At 52.7% G+C, this 23,913-nt stretch overlaps 1 protein-coding gene across 8 annotated transcripts in view; it reads right to left on the bottom strand.

Moving 5' to 3' along the window:
* LOC121072161 overlaps nt 1-23,913 on the bottom strand; it is a 49,252-nt gene that overhangs the window by 7,950 nt on the left and 17,389 nt on the right. For 3 of the 8 annotated variants that reach the window (XR_005821043.1, XR_005821037.1, XR_005821041.1), the window contains exons 2-8: nt 15,682-15,800; nt 12,367-14,090; nt 7,016-7,190; nt 6,048-6,252; nt 4,989-5,611; nt 3,181-3,326; nt 770-2,322 (exon numbers count right to left, since the gene is read on the bottom strand). Coding sequence is in view for 1 of the 8 variants with exons in the window: in XM_040561456.1 (XP_040417390.1) it covers nt 1,527-2,322; nt 3,181-3,326; nt 4,989-5,611; nt 6,048-6,252; nt 7,016-7,190; nt 12,367-13,922 (3,501 nt within the window). In the remaining 7 variants the exon portion in view is untranslated. Of the gene's footprint in view, nt 1-15; nt 2,323-3,180; nt 3,327-4,988; nt 5,612-6,047; nt 6,253-7,015; nt 7,191-12,366; nt 14,091-15,681; nt 15,801-19,882; nt 20,007-20,641; nt 22,724-23,913 lie in introns of those variants that run through there. The other 5 variants (XR_005821038.1, XR_005821039.1, XR_005821042.1 and 2 more) reach the window with 4 other exon arrangements.

The following is a 23,913-nucleotide window of genomic DNA, read 5'->3' as shown; positions in this document are numbered from 1 at the left end:
AATGTTTTGTTGACAGTGATTAGTACTGACTGGTTTTGTCTTTACCCCAGGGATGATCTCAGTGAACGTTTACAGATTGTTCTCTGAGATCCGCCAACCAAAATTCAGGCTCCTTTAATTTAGCCTCTTGGCCTGTAATCTGGCCTTTGCTGCGTAAGTCACGGCATGACATTTTGCTGAACTTGTAATCACAAGGCCACAGGCAGTGGGAATGTCAGGCTGAAAAGGTTAGAACCTTTCTGCCTTTCTACCATTGTTCGGCTTCAAGTAATTTTGCTGCTGAGGAGCTGAGAGAGGCCGGGCCTTACAGGGGAGCGCTTTGTGGTCTCAGTTTCAGCTCTGGCTTCTCCTGCGCTGGGGCCTGCCCTGCCCTGGCGGGACTGCAGCCAGGACATAACATTTTGTGCCAGCCAATTGTTGTCCGGTGATAATTAAGGGTAGCAGGGCTGCACCATTCTCCCAGTTTCATTAGGACTACCCCCTGAATTCTGTTCAGGGGATCCAAAGAACAGACATAGCCACATTGTTCCCCTGAATGCCACTCGCACTAAATGAAACATCTACTCCAGAAAACAAATTTACCCAAATATTTGAAAAAAAAATACCCACCTAAAGTCATTGAAACTTAATTATTAAAACCTTTTATGTTACTCTACAGTACAATGTAAATTGTTCCTTTCAATTAAATTTTGAAATACACTAGATTACATCATTTAAATAATTGCATCTTAAGTTCCCTATTAGTGGTAGCAGAGATATATTTACATACATTTCTGAGACATTTCAGATGCAGTGCTACGTTCCAGTCTCTAAGTCGGTTAAATAACAGACTTCCAGTGGGGGCATACTGCTCGTCCACAGGTTCTAGACGTATTTGGGGTGCATGTGTGAGAAAGCAAGAATTCCTTTTATTCTTGTCTGATTTCTTTTTTTGTTTGCTGTGTGCATGCAGCTGAATCTGAGCAAACTGATACATACTTGATTTGGATTAAAGATGAAAGACCTTTCTTTTTTAACAAGTATTTTGACAGAACATACAAAGGTGAAAAATGAAATATAGTCCTTAGGGGAGTAGTGGTGGAAAACATTTTCTCCAACTTTCCCCCTCTGCTGCATAATACTGCACCTAATTTTAACCCTGACTTTACCTAATGCTGATGAAATATAGTCAATGGTGGAAACCTCTCTCATGTTGTCGAGACTGGCTTTCAACAGAATCCATGCAAATGCAAGCATCACACATCATTCTCCCGCAGTGCAATATTAACAAGTAAAACTCAGTATTTTCTTCCAGGGGCCTGCTCCTCAAGAGCAGCCCCTCCGTGCAGGTCCATCAGCCACAAGCAGGACGGGAGTCCTGAGGCTGGAGACGAGGATTAGGCCGTAACACTCGGTTCCAGTGCTGCTGGGCAGGAGCTACAAGTCGTCCTGGGTCAGGCTCCTTTCTGTGTCGTCCACGGAGCGGAGCAAGTTGAAGCCGCCGAGGCTCCCAGGCCGAGCCTCCCCGCGTGCTGCCCGCGCAGGACTCAGGGCCGGGTGTGAGGGGTGCTGATCATGATGTTGGGCAGCGCGTTGCGCCGCTTCTTCCAGGAGCCCAGCTCCCTCGAGTAGCGCCTGATCTGCCTGAACCAGTGGTGAGTCCGTGCCCGGTCGCTGTCCCGGAACACAAACGCCTCCCGCCTGATCTCAATGAGTTCAAAAGTGTCGTCACAGTCGGGATCGGTGGAGACGATGCAATTACTCAGCCTCAAGGGCTCCCTGAGCAAATGGAACTTGCCGTTGTTTTTGTCCCTGATGAGCACCAGCACGGCGTCCTTCACGGGCCCTGGCTCAGCCAGCTCCAGGCTGGACTCGGACACGCGCTTCATGTTGACCAGCAGGAGGACCTGCATGTTTTGGAACTTGAGGGTCTTGCTGCCTTTCTTCACCCACTGGCCGTCGGGGGGCTGGGCCAGCTGCAGAGCCCCCTCCATCACAAAGCGTGTTTCCTCCCGCAGCCATCCCACCGTTTTGAGGGCGGTTTCTCTCATTTCGATGTTGATGACTTCCCTCTTCTTCTTGCTGTCCTGGCGAAAGGAGCGGAGGGTCCACGTGTTCCCCTCCTGCTTGGTTTTCATGTTGATGTGCTCCAGGTGGGACTCGATGCGGCTCTTGGCCTCCCGCAGGCTGCCGTGGTCTGGGTGGTACTCGGTGGTGGCCTTGATGATTCTGCTGAGCAGCAGAGGGTACTTGGTGACCCTCTGCAGCGGGGCCATCAGAAAGGAGCGCAGGTTCATCCGTCGCAGTGCCGTATTATCATTCTGGGACACGTTGAGGAATATCCTGCAGGGATTTAAGGAGAGGGAATGAAACGGCGGCTGTTTTGCCAGCAGATGCTGCAATCCTAAATGCAAACGAACAGGGGGGTGCTGACAGCTGCTGAGCACTGCAGCCCCTGCCCGCCCCCCCCCCCCCCACCCGGTTTTAATAGCCTTGTGAATTCTGTCCTGTCAAAAATTAACCATTTCTGCAGCTGTGTTCAGAAAAAAAGGGGCCTGGAACACTATCACGTAACATCCTAGCAGTCTCCTAAGAAATCACTGTAGAGCAGTGAGGCTGTGATCTTTCCGTGGCGCACACTGAGGTAGGCCCGAGGCAGGCACATCAGCTTTTATCAGATTAGACACATTTGCAGGTCCTTTCATCACTCGATTACAAAGCTCTCTAAACAGGAATTTGGTACCGTCATCATTTTATAGCTGTTGCAGTGGAAACAGAGAAGTGACTCGCCCAACTTGGCCCAACGGGCTGGGGCTAGGAATGGGACACGATTCAAGTCATGCACGCTTCACGCAGTGGCTTTCCCCAGCGGGAATCCAAACCACGCTCAGGTGAGAGCTGCTCTCAGCTTGACGTTATTTAGTGAAAGTTCAGCCCCGTGGTCAGTGGGCAAACACTGGTACCACAAAATACAGGATACAGCTGGAGACCAACTACAGAGACTGCCTCAGTGAAGATATCAAGGGCTGAACATATTTGGGAGCCTGAAGTACGCTCCTCACCCTAAGACAGAGCAGCTCATCACTGAAGAACATTGGCAGCAAAACTGGGATCTAGCTGAGCTGACAAAGGCTTTGCCCTCAGCCTGGTGCTCTTCTGTCCTCAAAGCCCCAAAGAACACTCACTCGGCCCTCCTCTCACCTGAGCAGCTCTTTCTCCTTCTCCAGCGCATTGAGCATGTTCACGGAGGAGGACTGCTGAAGACAGTAGGTCTGGAAGGCTGGCAGCATGTTGACGAACTCTAGAAATATTTCACCGATGCACACGGTCATCAGGTCGTCATCCCCCTGCAAGCACGCAACACAGCCCCTGCTGGGTTAGCTCGGGAGAGGCACAAGCACACAGCCTGCATTCAGCCCTATCAGCATCGCCGTACCGCAGGGTCTGCTGGGCGCCAGACCAACGGGACACCGACTGGGCTCCCCCCTTCTGGTGGAAAGGCAGTCCCTGCAGGTCTGGGGGTGAGCAGTGTGTGAGGAGGGAAGGAAAGCTGCTCTAATGCCTGCTCTTCTACACATAAAGAGATGTCTTCTCCGCTTCTGCGGGCTCGGACAGCTCACCAGAGCAGGGGCTCGAAGGCTGGAGTGAGCCTGCTAGTCAGGAGGGTTTTCTGGGGCGCTTCTGGCCAGCAGGTCTGCCATAGGGGTAATGCAGCAGTGCGCAGACTAACAGAGAGGGTTTAGGTTCAAACGGGCAGGGGAGGCACGTAACTCAGGCAACAGACATGGCACTTAGCAACTTCTGCACTTGTTCTGAGCAACTGGGCTGGCTGGGAAGCAGGATCTCCTTTAGACGTGCTCTTACTGGCTACTTTGGTGCCTAAGTGAAAAATAAATTTCATGGTAAATTGCTCTTCAACTTCCAGACTAATTGGAAATACGAGAACCTGGTGGCACACAACGCTCTTAGCTTTGTCGAGGTGCATGCTGACACGCTCGGCAATTACTACTCGTTTCAGCAGCAAGAGAGGGAGCACTTCTCTGGTTTTTTGATGCAATCCTGGGCTTTGACTGCAAAGGGTAACACGGAGGAGGAGGCAGGGAAACCTACAGCTGTTGTAGAAGCCACTGTCTCAAGAAATTATTCGTGGGGGACATCACAACCGCAGTGCACATCTCTCTTCACTGTGCCAGGTGCACGAAAGGTTGTCAGCTTCTGAGATGCGTTGCTCAGCCTGACATGCGGGGTTTCACAGGGGAGGACGGATGTGTTTCCTAGCAAACAAACATCCTGGTGAAACTGATAAAGCAACGAGTGGGTTTTGGTTTCTCAAAGAAAGGAGGGCGTGGAGCTGTTTGTGTGTCCTTTGCAGCAACTGTCTGCTGTTCTAAAAACTTACTTACATTTCTCTGCCCTCTGCCCACTACGTTGTTGTGATAGGAGAGTCTTAAGTGCAAGGCAGAGTGCATCAGTAGAAGCAACTGGCACGCAGAGCTGTAAGTGCATGCAGATTGCCTCCGGAGCAGGGAGCAGCCTGTGCTGCCCGGCCCTGCGGCCAGCCCAGAGGCAAGCTGCAATGACCTGCAACCCCAAGCCAGCTCACGGTTGGGTAAGAGCGTGGCCTGCAAGCTTGGTCCCCCCCACCCCTCTGGTAGCCAGACCAAGCTGAGCTCTGTGCCCCCGTGGTCACACTTACAAGTGTCCGAGCTGGCTGGCTTACAGCTAACTTTGGTAATGGGACAGACAGGTCCTGCTAGTGGGATATAGGGCTGATGGCCCGCTGAAGTTGGTGGCGTTACCACAGCGGAGGGGTGAGGCCCGCAGCTACGACCTGGCACAGACCTACTGAAATCACTGGTTTACAACAGCTGAGGGAGCGAGAGACTGGGCAGGTGACCAGAACCCAGGAGTCCTACCTCCCAGTTCCCCGGCTCCAGCTGCGCTGCCTTCCTAATACAAAACCTATTCCTGCCTGCCCGGTCTGCTTGCAGAGCACGCAGGCACCATACCTGGTCAAAGGCCTGATCGATCTCTTCCTGAAGGATCTCCAGGAAGTTCTCGTTGAGGTCGATGAGCTCCTGAATGTTGCTGAAGATGCCGAGGAGCTGCTCTTGACTCAGCAGCCCAGCCGCTTGCATGGGGAGGTAAAATTCCTCTTTGATGATGCGCAGGTCCTCTCCGTAACTGGCCTCCGTGTTCACAAACTCCAGCACAGACTCCTTGCGCTCCGTCCTGCGCTTGCGGCACTTCTCGCAGAGGTCGGCCCGCCGCTGATTGCAGTTCTGCACGTCCGTCTCCACCGGGAGGTCCCTTTCTCCACAGTCGGTACAGGGCCGGTGGGCTTCCCAGGCCTGCAGGGAGCTCAGCGTTTCGGATGCCCTGCTCCTCCACTTCCTGGCCGACGTCTGCCCAATGCCGCTGTCTGCCCGCTCCACCTCTGCTGACTTGGTCCGGGCGGCCTCGCCGGGATCCAGGTCATCGCGGACGTCGTTCACGCCGACGATCCCGCTGTCCGTGCTCAGGCTGCTGACGTTGCTCCAGTGGTGCCGGGAGCGGAGGGAGCCACGTGGGGCGCGGCGAGTCTCGTCGAAGCTGCCGCCGTGGCCGAGGTTGGCTTTTGCTACCACGGGACCTGAGAAGAGACAGAAACCATTACAGGCACCGCCAGCTGCACGGAGCGCACCCGGGGAGCTCAGTGTGGCACAGCCACGAGCAGCACGAACCCTGGCAGGGAGACCTGATGAAAGCAGGGCTGCTGGCTGCCTCCCCTCCTTGTTTGCTGCTGGAAAGTTAGGGGGTGGGAAGCAGAAGTAAAGGCACCCAGGTGAAGCCCGGGGCCCGTCATCCCTGCAGTGCCCGTACCTGAGAACTCATTTGGGCTCTCTCCCCCTGCCATCTGTCAGGCAGGGACAGAGACACAGCAGAGCAGATCCTGATTTCTTGCACACCGGGGTTAAATCCTGCTTCCCCCCCACAGGGCAGTAGAGTTACTTCATATTTACACCAGCACGGCAGGGCTCAGCACCTGGCCCATCATCCATCCCCCTGAGAGTGCACAATGTGGGTACCGTAGTCTCGCTCCTGCCGGCGCTTCTGCGCATGCTGCCGCGCTGCTGCCGCGATCTTCAGCTCCAGCTGCTTCCTCTTCACCGAGTCTGTCGGCATGGGGTCACTGAAGTGCGGCCGCAGCCGGCACTCCCGCTGGGCCTTGGCGCCGCTCGTGCTCTCATGGACGATGTCGGAGCTGGATCGGCGGCAGCCGGGACTGGAGGTCTGCAAGAAAGGCAAGTGGGTTGGGAGCAACGCAGTGGTCAGAGCAACGTCTGCTTTGCAGCTACTGGATTTTGGTTTCCAAAGGAGGAAAAAGGCAATTATTAGCGGGGGGGTTGTAAATGCAGCTCTGCTACATGATCAGAAAGAAATCTGTCCCCTAAGGTCCCTCCGTCTTACTCAGTCCCAGCAGCAAGGACCCCTCTCTCTCTGCGGTGGTGGAGCTGTGAGTGCAGTGGCTCAGGGGTGGCTGCATCACAGCTGTCAAATAAGCGTGAGGTGAACAGCACTGCCCTGGCTAAGGCCCTAAAGGAGTGACGGAGCCTGTCCCCCAGGGATCTGACCTAGGTTGCTTCTGTTCTGGTAACGTCTCAGAGCTGCTGGTTCACGAACTCCAGCCTTTAAGGCCTCACCTACGTTAGTGGCTGGATGAAGCGGGGACTAAAGAAGGAGCCTGGCTGGTCCTCTGGGCAGTGCAGCAGTGGGGGCTGGTGGCACAGCGAAAGCCACCAAGGGGTTATTGCTGAACTGCCTGCAAGAGATGCAGTGGCAGATCGGCAGGGGCACACAACTGACTCCTGTCTCATTAACTGTAATAAAAAAGGCATTAGAAATCCTGCTAACAGACTTGAACTGCTTATAGGAGTCGGTGTGGTTTCAGATCCCAGGCTGCCCAGTTCCTATAGCAAAGGGATCCTTCAGAGCTTCTGACAAGAAAAAATCCTAAACAAACGCACAAGATGAGAGGTGATTTTCTCTCCCTTACATTCCCCGCAGGTTGAGCGTCGCTGGATGTCTCACTGCTTGGCTTCTCCTCCCAGGCCTCTGTTGCCATGGACATCGCTGTGGGTTGCTGGCTGTCCTCCGTAGGGGGGAGATCGTCTTTCTTCAGATCACACTGTCCCTTGGAGGGGGATTTGGCAGCAGTCTCAGCATTGCAGCTGCAGGGGAAGAAGCAAACTGATGAACGTCACGTACGCGGTTCACCTGCCGCTCCCGACCTAGATGAGACTGAGCAGAAAGCCCAGGTCTGACCAGCCAGCCACAGCAGTTCAGGGGAAGTTCAGGCAGGAGCCTAGACTGGCTGGCATGGATGTCTGTGCCTGCGCTTCAGGGGCTCTGAACACAGCCCTGTTATAGCAGAGCAAATGGGTAATGGCACTCGTGTCAGCATCCGTCTGGAATATCAGGTCTCAGGTGTTCGCACGACATTTTTATGCCCATAAAAGATGAACTTCTCCCAAAGGGGCCAGAAAAAAAAGCATTTTAAGTAGGCTGTATCTGTGTTTCCTGCTATTTAAAGAGATGTCAACACAGAAACCATCCTGCTCATGTGGAAGAAAATCACCTGCTGGAAACCACAATGCCTTGAAAGGATTAGGGGATTAAAGGAGCTTTCCCTCTGTTCTTCATCTCATATGATCCCAAGCCTGCTGAAACCACTGGGAAGATTCCCTGTGCTTTCACTGATCAGGACTTTTGGTGCGTTTAAGAGTCCCGAAATGACTGGCAGTCTGGCAGCCTGACTTGGCAGTCCTGGGGTGCTCTTAGTCACAGCTGCCTGCTGGTAACAAGGGCCTGGCCTGGCTGATCCAGGCAGCCCGTTCCAGCCCCACGTTCCCCTCCCTGCAGATAACACCTCTCCAGACAGACAGAGTCTGGTGCAAAACCACTGACTTGACAGAGCAGTTGACAGGGTGCAGTTTGTGACGCAACTTGCGATTCTTTTTTTTTTCTGAGACTCCCAGAGACACCTTTCTTCCATGCATAATGAATCCTGATCGAAAGATTTTTCTTTTTTCATTGTGGGCTTACTTAATTTTTATGGGCTTGGCTTCCCTTAAAAAGGAAGGTTGTCAGGACTGGATGGGGATGCTTGTACATAGAAGAAGCCAGTGTCTGAGACGTATTTCAGGTTACGCATGTATTTTATGCTTACGAGTGATAAATTTATCCTATGATAAAATCTGGTTCGTTTAAAACTTGTGAACTGATGCTGGTAGGTCACACTGCTAATGTGCAACTCCAACCCTGTCAGCTACAGGCAAACACACGAGACAGATGGGCATTTCCTTACGGTGAATGACAGTTGGCTCTGACAACAAGCCATCCGCCAGTACTGAAACCACCGACGAGGGAACAAATCTCCCAGAACACAAGCTGGCTCTGTTGTCAGGCCAACAAAGTTGGTTTGCAACTTTGCAGCTGATGCTTTTTCATCTCCCTCCGCCTATGCTTCCAGGTCCCAGCTGACACCACGGGAAGATTTACCAGCTTCAGAAGATGAAGCACGGTGCTAGCAGCAGGCTGAGGGCTGTGAGCTCTTGCTGAGCTAATCCCCAGCCAGTGATGGTTTCACTGATCTGGGTAAAGTACGAGGAGTTCAGCAGGGCCCAACGGAAGGAGGGAAGGCAGAGCCCAAAACCTGCTCTGCTCAAACGGCTTCTGGATGAAACAGGCAAAAGGCAAGGAACGCGCCGAGGCACCGAGAGGCAACGGGGTGTATCCAAGCCCAGTAGCAATGCTCAGAACTGGAATATTATCTCCTCCTCTTGATCACACCGCCCTCAGCACACACACCATGCTCTCAGGGAGAAGCTGAGCTTTCCTTTGTCATTGTTACAGTCCTTCAGTGACCGGCTGGCCGGCCAAGCTAGATGTTGCCCCTTTCCTGGCCTTGCTCCCTCAGACTTCCTCTCCCTCCTCTGTGCATTTCTCCCCATGGCTGTACCTCCCCAGCCAGACCCTTGTTGGTGCCAGCTTTCCTCCTTCCAGTCTGCAACAGTCTCTCCTGATTCGAACCTTAAGGCTGAGCTAAACACGCTGCTTTTTCATACCCCTTACATCACCTAGACAGGGGGGTAAACTGAGTTTACCCCCAGTTTTAGAGCACCGTTTCTTTTACATCTCCAGGAATCTTCATCTTCTCATTTCTCCCTCCTTTCACCGTGTTCACCCAGCAACTTGCTGTGCTCCCTGTGTACTTCCTACCGTTTGCTCTACTCCTCCCCAAGGCCAGCGCCCCTCTCAGCCAGCCACCGTTACCTGGTGGCTGCAGGCACGACGCCGTGGCTTGTGAGGATCCCGGCTGCTTGGGCGCTGAATTGTCACACCTAATGCCACTCCAGGATTTGCTGCCTCCTGCCCCTAGCAGTGATGTAAGGACAACGAGATACATGTCTGTGCTGAAACCACTGGACTCTCTGGCATGTTTCCTTTCGTGTGAACAAACCACTTACTGGAGTTACCTGGCTGCAGATCCTGTCAGTTTTCCCTGTTCTCTCCAAAATGGATGTGCTTGGGCCAGCACAGGGAGGACAGGGTCTTTCTGAATGTCCTTGGACACCTCAGGGCCATCACCTCTGAATCTCGTGGGAGCAGAGGCACTGTGCCTGTGGTGTACAACTGGAAGCCTCCCAGTCTCTATGCAACTCGTTATGGTTGCCTCGTTATCCAGGCCCATAGTCCTCAGCTTCTTCCACACGTTCCTTACTCTTTCTGACTAACAGAAACATTTCTGTCCACTCTTTCTCCACTGGCGCCTGCCTTCCCGACTCGGAGTCCTGTGCTACGGGAAGCTGTTACCGTACTCACCATCCCCGGGTCATCCCAAATACACCCTCATCCCTCTTTTCAAGAAGCTCCTTTCTTAGTCATGTCCTTTGCTTCCTTGTGCAGGTTTCTGTTGTTGCTTTGCTCCCCCATTTCACAGACAGGAACTCCCAGTCCTTGCAGATCCTTATCCTGAGCTCTTTGCTGCTTAAATCCCCTCTTGCCCAGGACTACAACCTAAGTTAAAGGTACCCAGTGACCTAGGAGGGGATGAAAGCTGCCATAATTCCAAAGCTGAAAATCAAATGTTCATTGCTAAAATAGTAAGCCATTTAAACGAGTCTTCAATAAGTAACTACAAATTACTAGGGAGGCAATTAACTTACCAGACCAAAGCGATTTGTAAAACTGTAACACTTACACAAAACCATCAGAAAAAGGAGACAATTTCAGCTGTCATGTTTTGTGATGCTCCATCACAACATCTCTATCAAAGGCGTGCTCTTGCTGAGTTCCCTGTGGAAATGGGACCAAATCCCCAGCTTTCAGCTCATTTTATGTACGACTTAGGAAAAATGTAGCCTGGACCCCAGTGATCACAATTTAGGACCCAAAACATCCAGACCAGAAGTCTCCTACCCGAGCAGTGAGAATCAGCTCGAGTTATAAATGAATATTCAGCACTCTACAGTCTCAGGTGAAAACGATGGAAAATGGAGAAATTTCCAGGCAAGGAAACCAGGGTTTCCCACTACTCACTAGTTCGGCAATGCCAACGGATTAGTTTTGCTCTTGCTATCCTGAACAAATGACAGCCTTATCATTAATTGTTGTTACTATCTAAAATAAGTAAGTCTGAGTGTTTCTTTGACATGAAACAATCTTTCTAATACTGTCATTCACATTTTTAGATGAATTCCCATTCTGGTGGGAATTATTTTATTTACATAAAATTCTATTTTAATAAATCCAACTAGGCAGACCGAACACATTTACAGAGACAAGAGCTACTGAGGATATCAAAAGCACAGAAACCACACTGAAACCCTAAAAGCCCTGACCAGAAAGTACTTGGAAGTTGAGAAGGCAGTAGGAGGAAATATTCTATGCGCTCCCCAGTTCCTGTTTCCCTTGCCACGCATGCACCTCAGGCTCTAGATACCAGCCAAACCTTTGATCTGCCCAGACAGCTGTTCTTATGTTCTTACTCACAGCTTGTGCTATTCTGTGTATTTTGTTTCACATCGGTGATAAAAATAGCCTACTCAATGAAAATGGTTGCATACCAAAATTTTTTTATCTATTTCTTCATCAGGTTTTCATACCTCAAAGGCTGGGCTGGACAGCTGAAGGAAGTATTTATGGCTCTGACACTACTCACTTCCCTTTGGATTACGGAGGTGCCGAAGTATTTCTGCTTGTCACTCTGGCTCTGCTTGCATGGGCAGCTACAACTCCATAGCAGCTCCTTCAGACGACTCTCATTGCCATGCAGAAGTCCCTAACATCTCCTCTAAAACCAGAGTCCAGCAACAGAGCTCCTGCATTCCAGAAATCCCACGCCGGTGCTCAAGGTTGACACCCTGGCGTTTCACACCCCGCACCTGGGGATGCTGGAAGCAGCCAGGAACCAAGTAAATTGAATTCTTGGTAAAGCCAGTCCTGAAAGCCAAGCTTGTGGAAACAAACCACTTCACCAACACTTACTCCTCCTTTTCCCATCACACCTATCTCACAAGACGGGGAGAGCTGCCCCAAATTCCTAGCTTCCCGAATGGTGCTGATTCCTGTCAGGCCACCTGTCTGCATGGAAAAAGATCCCCATTTCTTTGTAGCAGGAAATATTTCAACGTTCAAATGTTGCGGTGTCCAAAACCAGGACAAAGAACAACTAGTAAACATCTTACCCAGAGGAAAGAAAAGCCCCATCTGGAGAAGAGGGAGGAAGGTTTAATGCAATTATTTGCTGTTACTGCTTACCACTGGCTAAGCTGGCAGAGGGACAGTATTTGCAGGTAATTCCACTTGCTGCCTGTGCTGGTCTCCAGCGCATGATGGAAGACTCGCAGCAGCCATCCTGCCCTCAGTTTGCCAGTTCGCTACACACAGGCAGCAAGGGAAAGTGCTTTTTGCTGCATGCACACCACCTGAATTCATGTCCTACAGTGCTGGGACAGACTCCACATGTTTTCTTCTAAGGGAGCATATCCATATTTTGTATCTCTCTGCTGTCCTCTACTTTTATCAAATGTTTCAGAAATAAGATAAAATAAAATAAAATAAAATAAAATAAAATAACATACGTGGGAAATTGAGTATCAGTGGCTGCTGTCTGGACAGGATTGAGGTGCACAAAATGAAAATGCTTTTTGATGTTTAATCTCACACAAAGATGTAGTTTAAGCTCGATGGCTTAAAAACATGTCTGTGTGGCTACAGAGGCCCTAAGATGCAAGGCTCTGCCAACAGCATATTTATGCTACAGGAGTTAAACGTACATATCGGGAAAGAGACCAGATCTTTAACAAAGGAACTGCTTTCAGGTGACCCCACAGAGTGTGTTACCTTTTCTTAATAAGTTCCAGTGCTGAACCTATGAATTCATCCTTCATTTTTTGTAGTTTAGCTCCATAGCTTGACAAGTCTGTGGCTTCTAACAGCAGCGATGAACAGCAAGAGGACTGGGCTTCAGAAGCCAGCGACTGCCCTGCAAGGTGGAGGACGTCATTTAATTCGCTTGTCTCTCCTTTCTGCTGCTCATCACTGAAGATTTCCTGCCCAGCTTTGTGTACGGCTACTGCCTGCAAAGGTGATCGCGGAATAGGGCTAGAGCAAATGGGGATCGGGGATCTATCCGGGCTGGAGATCTGGAAGGTTCTCTCCTTCACCTCAGGGCTGCTCGTCCTGAAACCATCCCATGTGGCTGGATATTGGGCAAAGCCAGCGGCGGTGTTGTTTTCATGGAACACATCATCATCATCCTCTGTGATGGCAGCTTCATTCGCTGCTTTGGTCCCCAAAGCTTCTGGACGGGTGTTCTTACTGCTCTCCTTGTCCAGCGTCTGGTTTGCCATCAGACCCTTATTCAAGCACTTTGTTGGCTCACTGCTTGCAGCGGATGAATTTGCCTCCTTACTTCTCATTTGCTTGAATTCCTCGAAGGTGGGGATGTAGAGCCTTCCTCTGCAGCGGCCTTTCTTGCTCTGCCCCGGCGTCGCTATTTCCCCACTGCGTTGTTGCAGGAATTCCGCTGTTCTGGATTTTGCCATCTCCGGGCTTTCCCCAGCGTGCTGAAAGGGCAAGTTGGGGGAGCTGTTCTGCCTTCGGAGCTGCAGCCTCCTCTGAGCCTCCTGCTTGATGTCTTCTGGACTGATGGTCCCGTGTGCAGCACAGAACCTCTGCCTCCCCGTGAGGCCGTGCCTGAGAGCCGCGTGTTCCACCAAAACCGTGCAGCAGCTGACAGCACAACCGTTCCTGTGCTGCCGGCACAGCTGGCATTCAGAAAACTCCTGGGCTACCAGCTCAGTCAGGGCTGCCTGCGGGCGCAGTGGCTTGCTGGGCTCTGCCACCTTACTGCTGTGCAGCCTCAGCTTCTCCTTCAGCTCTTTTTTGGCATCCCCGGGTAGGGCTCTTTCCTCCGCGGAAGGGAAGAGCCACTGAGGCACTTTGGCAAAGGGGGGGAGCAGCACATTCTGCGCTGATCGTGATGTCTGCTTAGGGCGGAGGGAAAGGTTTCTCACAGAGTCCGATGTGCTCCGTACCGGGGCCACATCCACGCAGCCTTCTGCCCACTGACTGCTGCCTCTGTAGCGAAAGACGATCTCGTTATCCAGGCTCCGGCAGTGAGAATACAGCCCCGAGTCAGCTACTGCTGCCCAGTGAAGGTTCTCCACGCTCCGATACATCCGGTTTTCCACAGGACTGGCCAAAGGTGCCTTGCCTGTGTGGCAGGAGTCTAGAGTGTGGAAGTCCCCGGAAAAAATGTGAGTGTCTAAGTTCTTTAGTGGATGCATGCTGCTAACCGGAAAATCCTTTAAGCCATGTTGTGCACAGAGCTGATTATTTTGGCAGCTCAAGACCCGGCAGTGTTCCTGTCTCTCATCAACACTGATGTATGTCATAGCAAATGCGCATGGAGGCTCTAAGACAGTGGCTTCTAGGGGGAGAGGAGGGAGCTGGGTGTCGCTTAGATGCCAGTCAATGTCCACAGACCACAGACAGCAAAGTGTGCTGCTGGGTACTCACACAAGAGAGCTCCCACATGGGTTGAGTCGCCACGCGCAGAAGACCTGTGAATGGAAGGAAAGATGAGTTACTGAAGCGGGCTGGTGATGGCTCGCAGGATGCAACAGCAGATCTGCTCACAGAATGCAGAAGCCAAACACCAACAGCTTGGGTAGAAACGGAGCAGCATAGCTAGGAGATGAGCCACAGGGCACGGGGCAAGGAACCCTTTCTACCTCTAGCCAAGCCAGCAGGGGCCTTATACTACCTGTTTTAACATGGGAGAAGTTTATATTACCCTCAACAATTCCCTCACAATAACACTGCTTTTCTGATGAATACTTGGCTTGCTTGCTGCAGGCCCAGCTTATTCCCACAGCAGCACGAAGGAGGTGCGTGGTTTACAAGAGAGAACTCAAATGGGTTGCAGACAAGAACGTGGGGGCTGAGGAAGAGGTTGCAAAAGGATGATATGACAGCGTGGTCTCCTGGGAGGCTCAAGTAGCAAGGAAGAGGAAGAAGGCTGACTGGTGGTGATTTTGTCCCTGAGAGCTACGCTGCAGCCCTGCCATGATCTGATTTGCCCTTCACAGGAAGATGCATGCGATGTAGTGACTGCTGGCTAAGCGTTCCCAAGCCCTTTCCAGAGCAGAGACAGAGGTACCTCACAGACTGTAATAAAACCATTAAAACCTCACAGACTGTAAATAAATCATTCAGACCCGCCGGAAACAGGCCTGAATGATCACCCCACATTACAGCTTGGTGGAGGCCCAGAAAAAAAAAGTGGGGTTTCCAGGGCTGTTCCTACATCCCCTGCTCAGCATTGTAAGGCCCAGGAAACCTGACTAAATCACGTGGTCAGAGCTGCGTGAAGAATTAAAAGCCCAAACTTAAGTTAAAGCCAGCGGGATGTGGCCTAAGTGTCTAAGTCATCCTTGGAAGTGGAAGGAGCCCTCTTAACCCATCGTGCCACCTTACACTGAATGGAGGCAGTCCACATTTCCCTTAAGGATTCAGGCCTCATGGACTTGCCAGCAGTCACACAAGACATCGGTGTTCGCTAGAGACCCATCCACTCCCTTCCTTTGGCAACCAGAGGCAAAGAGAAGGATTAAGGGCCGTATGTAAAGGAGAGCAAGATTAGGCAAGGGATATGGGGGTAGCCTGAGATTCCTAAGGGCAACAGAGAGCTGGGATGGTGGAGCAATGGTATCTAATAACAAGCCGAGCAAGAACCAACAAGCTTGAACACCCAGGAAGAGGTCTTTTGGAAAAACAAAGCAGGACCATATAAGTTACAGCCCAGACTTCGCTCCGTAGTGTGGCTGGGTCCTCTGCACGCTGCCAGCCACGGAGGTACACTGCCACCTTGACCAGGTGGGGAATAAAGAGACTTGTTCCTCCCTGAAGGCTAAGTCACCCAGGCAGTGGCAGCTCGATTCACCCCTTGCTTGCAGTGGTTCAGGCTGACACACTTTCTCCACATCAATGAAACTAAGTCTAACCTAATCCCAGAGAGGGGAGGCAGAGTTGCTCCAGTGGATCACCACTGAATGAAGAACATTATTACAGTCCTTCGTAACTTCTACAAATAAAATTAAAAGTAGCTTTTAAGGTGTGGCTGTTCCCCAAGGTGTCAAAGGCACTTCTCACCCAGTCTTCTCATGGTGGGGCTGCAGTTCCCCTTTCTTCGCGGCTCTGGAGGAGCCCACAGGTGACAGCAGAGAAACGTGAGGATCAGGACTTTCTGTGATCATAGGTTATAACATGATCTGTCAAGAAAGAGAGAATGAGATGACGTGAGAGCCAGGCATGGCGCAGGGAACAGGGCTCCCCTGAGTCAGTGCTGCTAATGACAGAGACGCCACGGCCCGTCAGGCAGGTCTGTGATCAGGTCACAGCCGCAGGACGCAGAGCCGCGAGGGGCTGCCTGCACTCTGCTTTCAGACTGAGCGGAAAGAGAAAACAATCCTTGCTGTAGCACGGGCTGAAAATAAAACGGTCCTTGCCTGAGGCAGCGAGCTTCTTACAGCTAAGTCTGAAGAGAAACTACAGCTTGCGTGAGGCAGGTGCCAGGGCTGCACGCGCAGGGTCCGCACTGTGTGTGTGTGCGTGTGTAAAAAGGCGAGCCAGGGAAGGAAGAAAGAGCACAGGCAGGAGGAGGAGCAGCCATGGGAAGAGCGAAGCAGCAAGGCTCTGACCCCTCCGGGCTGCAGGACACCGCTCGGGCGGTGGCACAGACCTCGCCGGGAGCTGGCCTCTGTCACTCAGGGGAGTGCCTCAACGCGGTGGCAGGGGAGGGCACCCCTTCGCCCTGGAGGAGAACAGAGGCCCATTTCCCACACCAGCGAGCCCGCTGCTGCTTCATCGGGGCAGGATTTTCCGGATAGAGATATGTGGGGGGTGACAGAAGTTGCTTTTGGGGAAGGAGCAGCTGGGAGAGACCTGCTGCCAGCAGAGGGGAGCCGGGGACACGTTTGCGGAGCAGAGGACCAGAGAAGACAGAGGACAGACAGAGATGCGTGTGAGAGATGGCAGGAGATAGAGACCGTCCAGAGGAGGCTGCGCCGAGCTTGCTGACACACAGGCAGGCACCAGAAATGACAGGATTAAGTGGAGGAAGAGGGGAATTTTGTTTCCAAACCATTTATTTTAATCTTTGTCACCCAGATGAGTTTCTTTCTCTAAAAACATGACTTTTTGCCCTAATGAAACACTCCAAGCACGAAAAGTCCCTTTGATAACTTTCAGGGGAGCTCAGAAAAACAGGTGCACGTGGCTGCAGCTCACGGCTCAGCACGCAGCAGGAGCCTCAGAGACAGGTGAGCCCTGGCCTCACGCCTGGCAGACAGCTGTGGAGCCCTCACAGAGCCAGCTCGGGCAGGAGCGCCGGCCCGTCCTCCTGCTCCATCCCTGAAAGAGCCACCTTTTTCCTCCTGAACTCTTCCAATCTGCCTGTCCCCCCGTGTCAGCACCCTGACGGCTGTGCGCATCGTGTCAGGTGGCTATGTTCAACCTGAGCACACGGTCAGCTGCTGCCGGGCTGCGACCTGCCAAGGGGCACGGATGTGCTGGGGACGTGCTGGGGACGTGCTGGGGACGTGCTGGGGACGTGCCTGCTGCCTCTGCTGCCCAGGGGAGCGTGGGCAAGACGACAGCACTCCTCTCTGGGAAATACCAGGGACAACCAGGATAACTCTGGGCAGGACAGCAACACAAAACACCGAGCCCTTTCTTCTCCTGTGCTCCCTTCCTGGTGGCACAGAGCATCGCGGTTTCAGCTCACACGGTGGAGTTTGTCAGGCCAGCGACAGCACCGTGACACACTCAGCTCTGAAGTAACGTTAGCACAAGCACACTCTAGGCTCTGTTGAAAAGGGGAGGGAGATGGAGACAGAAGAAACCATCTGAGTGTATACGCTTATGCCTGGGAAGCAACAGGTGGTCTTTCAGCACGCCCTTGCAGGCTGGCTGTACGTGCATACACATAGAATAGTCAGCTCAGCCCGACATGGTTACCATCAAAAAAACACTGGCAACTGCCGTGCAATAAAAGAGCTTGTCCTCCCACCGCCTCAGAGCCATAGATGCACCCTGCAGGTGATCCCCAGTATGGAAACCAGCAAATGTCACAGAAGCGTAGGCAAGGAGACACGTAAACGCTGATCCTTCACATGCTGTTCCCGTTCTGGGTCCTAACTCACCCTCTCCTAAAGGTACACGGCAGTCCCAAGGCACCCTCTTCTCTCCCACCTAAACCAAGCTGCGACTTCCAGTCCTTTGCTGCTCCCCGGTGTACCCGAGCACTGCGGCTTGGTGCTGCACTCCTTCATTTACCCAGCTGGCTGCTTCCTGGCTGCCCTGTCCACACTGCCCCAAAGCCAGGGCTTTCTTCTCGTCCCGCAGTCCTCCAAGACACGGTGCTGGTTTAGGCCAGGCCAAGCAGCAGAAAGGAGCTCAGCGTTGGCTGCCAGTGCTCTCTGACCACGCTGTCTGTGCAACACTCGCCTCTCCCCTGGTTCAGGGGCTGCAAAGCTCCTGGCTGCCATGAGCCTCACGCCTGAAGCGAGCATAAGACGAAAGGCATCGTGTGCTCGGCTTATTTTCTGCCATGTGGTTCTGTTTAATGAACTTCTCCTCCACTGCTCTAAGTGCCTGCTTGGAGACTTGCCACTCACCTTCATTCTCCTGCTAAATCCTCACAAAGAACTTATTTCTTGAGGATTAAAGCTCGAAGGATAAATCACTCCTTCCCACCCACACACACACGGACCGTTCTGCCTGGCTGACCGCCCCAGCCGAGCGCCAGGCAGAACGTCAGGAGGACGAAGCAGGCAGGGACAAGGACAAGCTGCTCAGTGCTGGTGAAAATCAAGGCTGAGCAGGTCTGCCAGTGCTGCCTCCCAGGGCCCGCGGCAGCGAGGTTTGCCCCACAGACCTGCCAAACTGGGAAGCTTGTCCCTGAGATGGCGGAGAGCAGCTTGCTATTGCCTGGTCTCTCCTGCCTTGATCAGGGATCAAGTGAGCCAGGTACATTTTTCACACTCCACATGTGCAACATCACAAACAGATTAACTTCTGAGTCGTGCCCATCTCGCCAAGCTCCTGTGTCCAGGGGAGGGGAGTAACCGAAGCCGCCTTCCTCAAGCTAAAAGTCTGCAATTAAACAAACCTTCAGGTCTTACTCTAATTTCTCTGATAAAGGTTTTGCAAAACGCACCACTGAACGGAGGTTAGTTTAACCTGAAGCACGGTCTCCCTTTTATTTCAGACATCCAGCCAGCTGGAGGGATGCAAAAGGCCCACTTCCAAGAGCTGTACACAGGATTTTAGCAGGCAGTAATGCTGGTGTGGGTTTGTGCTATCTGATACAGCAAACCCCGTGGACACAGCGTGCTCTCTCTGCTGCCACGTCAGGCACATCGCTCCACTTCGGCTGCTTAGCAGAAAACACCAGCAATCTCACGGGAGAGGCTGCCAGACACATCTATTTTTTCAAGCCAAAGGTTAACAAGAAAAATCAAGGTGCCTTGGCTGTATTTGCTTTCTTAGCTGCTCACTTAAGCAGAGCCGTGCGGCAGGGAGCCATTGACGCAGCAGGACAATTAGGCGACTCCTCCAGCTCCGTTTCTTTTTCGGTCGGTTCTAGCAGCTGGAACAGCAACAGGGCTTAGAGCATGCCTGGTAATTGCAGGGGTACGACCACGGCAGTTACCTAAAACAGCACCATTTCCCGGGTTTCTTTTCTTTCTTAGGGTGAGCAGCTGAGCGTAGCTTTCCTTGAGCTTACAGTTTCGCCACTGCTTTCGCTGCTTGCTCCGCGGCACGAGTCAGGACTGCCAACAAGAGGAACAGCCGCCAGCTTGGGTTCAAAGCTAGAGAATATAGAGAAAACCATAACCTCTGCAGTCTGTATTCATGGCCCTGGTGTTCTCAGCTTCATCCTAAGCATGGACCACGTCATCTCAGGGACAGCTTGGCATGGGGAACAGAGTCTCTCCTTAATCTCTGAAGGTCCTGGAGTCAAGCGACCCCAATGGCTACCAACAGACAGCAAACAGAGACCTCTGCTTTACGCACCCCAGCCACAAACGAAGTCGGCCAGGCTTTTGCACGGTCTTAATCCGAGAATGCACCCTGCATCACAGCGCACTGAAGGATTTCCAGAGTTGCCATGCTGTAAATACCATACCTTTTACCAATAATATTTATAGAAGGGGAGGGGACCCCAGGCGGTGCAGAAAGCTCCCATGAGAACGTGCACGTCAGTGGTACCTCCAAATTCTCCCAAAGGCACCATCCTGAACTACTCCCCAGCGTTTCCTCCATACCGCTGCATTCAGCACAAGCTTACCCAGCTCATCTGTGGCCACTTCCAAAGTATCTCCACCACTGCCTTCGTTTCCAGAAAAAGAACGTGTCTTGGCCGTGGTCAGGGCTGGCTGATCAGAGAGTATACGTTTGGTATCCACATGTTCCTGAGGAGAATTTCTCTACGTTATCTGTTGTCCATCACGGGAACACCCAGCTATGGTACACACACTTCCACCAGGGACAATGTAGGAATCGCTGTAACTTCATGCAAACTCCTATTTTGGTCGGCTTAGCTCCTAAATCATCTCAAAGCAGTGGAAAACCTAATCTAAAACATTTATGGAATCACTTGAAGGTCTTAAGCATTCTTGGCTCCCCTTCTGTGTTTTTTTTAAGGTCTTTGGGAAAGTTCTTTCCTGACTGGACAGGTTCCACCTGAGGAACCCCACTGCTCCACAGAGCTGTGCGCTTGGCAGCACTGCCCTTGATGAATTTTTCTAGCTGCTCTCTAAGCCTGAGCAGCTTCTTTTAGTGAAACAGCATGGTCTTCTCCTTGTGACCCTCCTTCAGAAAGGCTGTGATGACACGCTATTTCCAAACCGCCTCTAAGGGCAGGCGTTCCAGCACACTGATTTCAGGCAGGGGACTTTCAAGGTGACCTGAGCTCCTAATCCCTCCCTTACTTTGGGAACGGGTACCCCCTTTTGTTTCACCAGTGCACCGCTCTGCCTCTTGGACAATATTGCTCCCACAGTCCTCGTGGCAATGCAGCAGAAGGATTGCAAGGATTAACATTCACCTGGTGGCACCGGCTCCAGGTGCTCCAGGAGATGGCATCACCCAGTTTTCAGCAGGTCCCCACCCTATTTGGCCACAAAGCTCCTTAGGATGGCTCCTTAGAAGGAAGAAAGTCCTATTTGCGGTAAAGTCCGCTCCTGGGACAGAGAGCCCCCAACACCTACAAACAAACCTGCAGGGTGCATCTGATCCACAGTCCTGCACTGTGACACCATCAGCCCCTCCGCTCCCCTCCTCAGCTTGAGGAATTGCCCAGGGGGTTTATAACCAGGCAGAGCCGATGCTTGCCTGGACTCGGCTGGCACCTGGGACACACGCGGTTTCCCCACAACGACCCAAGCGTTTGGGTGACACGGAGCAGATCTTCCCCACTGCCCACCTTGGTGCTGGCATAGGCACACAGCAAGCACCACGAGCCTAGAGGGGAACAGGCCCCAACCCTGCTCTGTGCCTGGCTCCACGCTCCCCAGCCCGGATGCACACAGGTCTTGCAGGCAAACCCAGGTGAGGAAAACCCATCCAGCCCCCTGTGAGGTCTGGGAAGCACAAGGCCAGAGGGGAGCCCCGCAGACAGCCTGGCTCCTCTGCAGTGCATGACCAGCAGGTTCCTGACCACAGAACCACAGCTCTTCCCACGTCCTGGTACAGCACCTCCCAGCCCTAGGAAGGCAACAGAAACCCAGTCCCATACTGGTGGATCCACCAGGGTTGCTGAAGGGATTCCTAATTCCTTATTCTAACACTGCCCCAAGAGTCCGAGCCTACTATTTAACATGCATTGGGCAGAGGAAGGAAATCACACTCTAATTCTATGAATAAGATGTATGTCAACAGTTTCTGCTTCCTTCCTTTCCCCAGGAAGATGTATTTTGCAGCACAGCCATAAACCTTAAATTTAGAATGCATTAATGGCTTACTGTGTGAGTATTTCCAATAAAGCAATACGAATCCTGGCAGAAAAAATCCCCCAACCTACGTCTATTGATCTCAGTTCATTAACTTTGCGCTGGGACCTAGCCCAGCACCCCCAAAGCTGACGGGAGGTGGACGAGCAGCGTCCCTCCAAGCCAACAACGGGCTGAGCTCGGAGCCACGTCCAAGGGAGGAGGGAGACGTTCAGCAGGGTGAGGGAGATGATCTCATCTTACGCCGCGTGTGGTCACATCTCAAAGCTGTCGGGCACTGTGGTATACTGCTTGTGGCAGCAGCTTCGGCGTGAGGACATCCGGACCGCGGCAGTGTCAGCAGTCCTGCCGGGTGTGGATGGCCACAGGCAGCCACTCTGCCCGCTCTGCTGAGCGTGGAGGTCCTCAGCAACGCTTCGGAAGGAAACCTGGGAGGACTGCTCCGGTCAACTGTCTCAGTCCAGGGATTTGTCCTGTGAAGGTCCAGCACTGCACGTTGCCTGTTTTAGCAGGCACTGAGTCCTGACAGAGAGCTGGTGCAGGTGGGCAGGTTCTGCATCAGCCTCTGAGGAACACCTCAAGCCTTCCTACCTAGAACATCACCCTTCCTACCCAGGCGACTTTCTTTTCTTCTTGTTTGTACATTTTCAACTCCTCAATCCCCAACTCTCCACACGGGCCTCTCTAAACAACATCCCTTTCAGATGCTGATACTTTTCAGCTAATTAGCCCGTGGGCCAGGCCGCGAGTTGGGTGTAAATCAGTATAGCTTGTCAACGCTAATTTACACCCTCTGAGAATTTCCCTTCCTTCTCCATTTAGCAGAATTATATGACCCGTCTTTTATCTGTCCTCGCAGTTTAGCTTGCCATTCCCCTTCCCTGGCCCCCGAGCCTCCCGCTTTGCTCCGAGCTCCCTGGAGGCGTGCTGGGTAAGTCGCTTATTTGCAATGTAAAGCGCCTCTCGGTGCCCCAGCCCCATGCAAACAAACCCGAGAGAGGCACGTTTATCCTTACTTGTGCAGCAAATCCAGCCCTTCTTTTCCTGGCAGCGGTTCCCTGCGGCACACGCTGCTAAGGGAAGAGCTGTGCCCATTACTGTCAGCACCAAAGCAGGGCCTGGCCGGGGGAAGGCAGGGGAGGGAGAACCAGAGGTCTGACCCCACAGAGGCCCTAAGCTCTCTCCGTTCTCCAGCTGAGCGCCCCTCGCCAGGCAGGACACCATTAACGACCTCTTGTTGCTGTGGTGATATTGATGGGTAGTCCCTGGGGCTGCTGGGGAAGCCAGGGAAAAGAAAGAAGTGGCTCAAAAAATTCGGCACCGAAGCGTGAGTTTGCGTACCAACGGGCAGTTAGGTGACAACCTAGGTGGGTGCAGCAGCACCTTGCCCTTCCCAGCTCATCCTCCCTCCCAGGGGGACATCACGGGGCTCTTCTGAGCCAAGGCTCCTGCCCGCAGCAGGCCTCTGGTGCTCCGGCACGACGCTGCGCGAGGATTTCTGCAGGCCTTGCGTTACCAGGCGTTATTTTTGCAGCTTCACCCCGGCAATTTATTTCACGTGCAGAGTCAGAAAAGCTTGGCTCTGGTGAAATCCCCTGGAGCTTTGCCAGCGGGCACAGAGCCAGGATTTCCCCCCAGCCCTCAGTGCGCCTTATCACAAGCGACAGTTTCATTCAGCTGCCGCCATAGCCCCTGGGAGCCCCCCGCCTTTGCAGAGCTGCTTCAAGCGTGGAAAAGCCGCTGTCGCACACTGCTCTTTGCTCCGTTTTCCTGAGGTTTCACCCCGTGAAGGCAGCCCAGCCTCTCTCACAGCTTCCTTCTCCGCAAGACACAGCCTGGCGCCATCCCTTGCCCTTCATCCCGGTCAGGTAATGGCCGCTGGCAAGGACAGGCCGTGCTGCGCTCACAGCTGGGCCTCTCACCTTGCACAAGGCCTCCGGGGATTTGGGGGACAGGAACCGGTTTTCTGAAAAGTCAATTCTCTCTTCGGCCTTGCTCTCTCTGTGGAAAACATTTCCAATCCAGGCTGCTGACATGGTAATAAAGAAGCGATGAAGTCCCAGCGGGCCTCCCCTCTGCACGTGCTTTTTATCTAAGCCCACCAAGGGGTGGACAAACTGCAAGACACTCGTTTTGTGGGGCAGATTTCAGTGCAGCTAGTAAATCCTAGAGTATGCTTTTCCTCCTAGCAAAGACTCTGCCTTTTCTGCTGTGCTTTGTCTAGGAGCTGCACACACACGGACTCACTGCAGAGCTTTTTACTTCACACAGGGGTACCTCTCCGGGTACGCAATTGCCTGGTGGGCCCTCTTATTCCGGCACGTTGTTACTGGATTGGATCTGGTATTATGGAATAGGGATATCCACA

The sequence above is a fragment of the Cygnus olor genome, chromosome 6, assembly GCF_009769625.2.
Source record: "Cygnus olor isolate bCygOlo1 chromosome 6, bCygOlo1.pri.v2, whole genome shotgun sequence".
Lineage (NCBI taxonomy): Eukaryota > Metazoa > Chordata > Aves > Anseriformes > Anatidae > Cygnus > Cygnus olor.
This window is presented reverse-complemented; position numbering and strand designations above follow the sequence as displayed.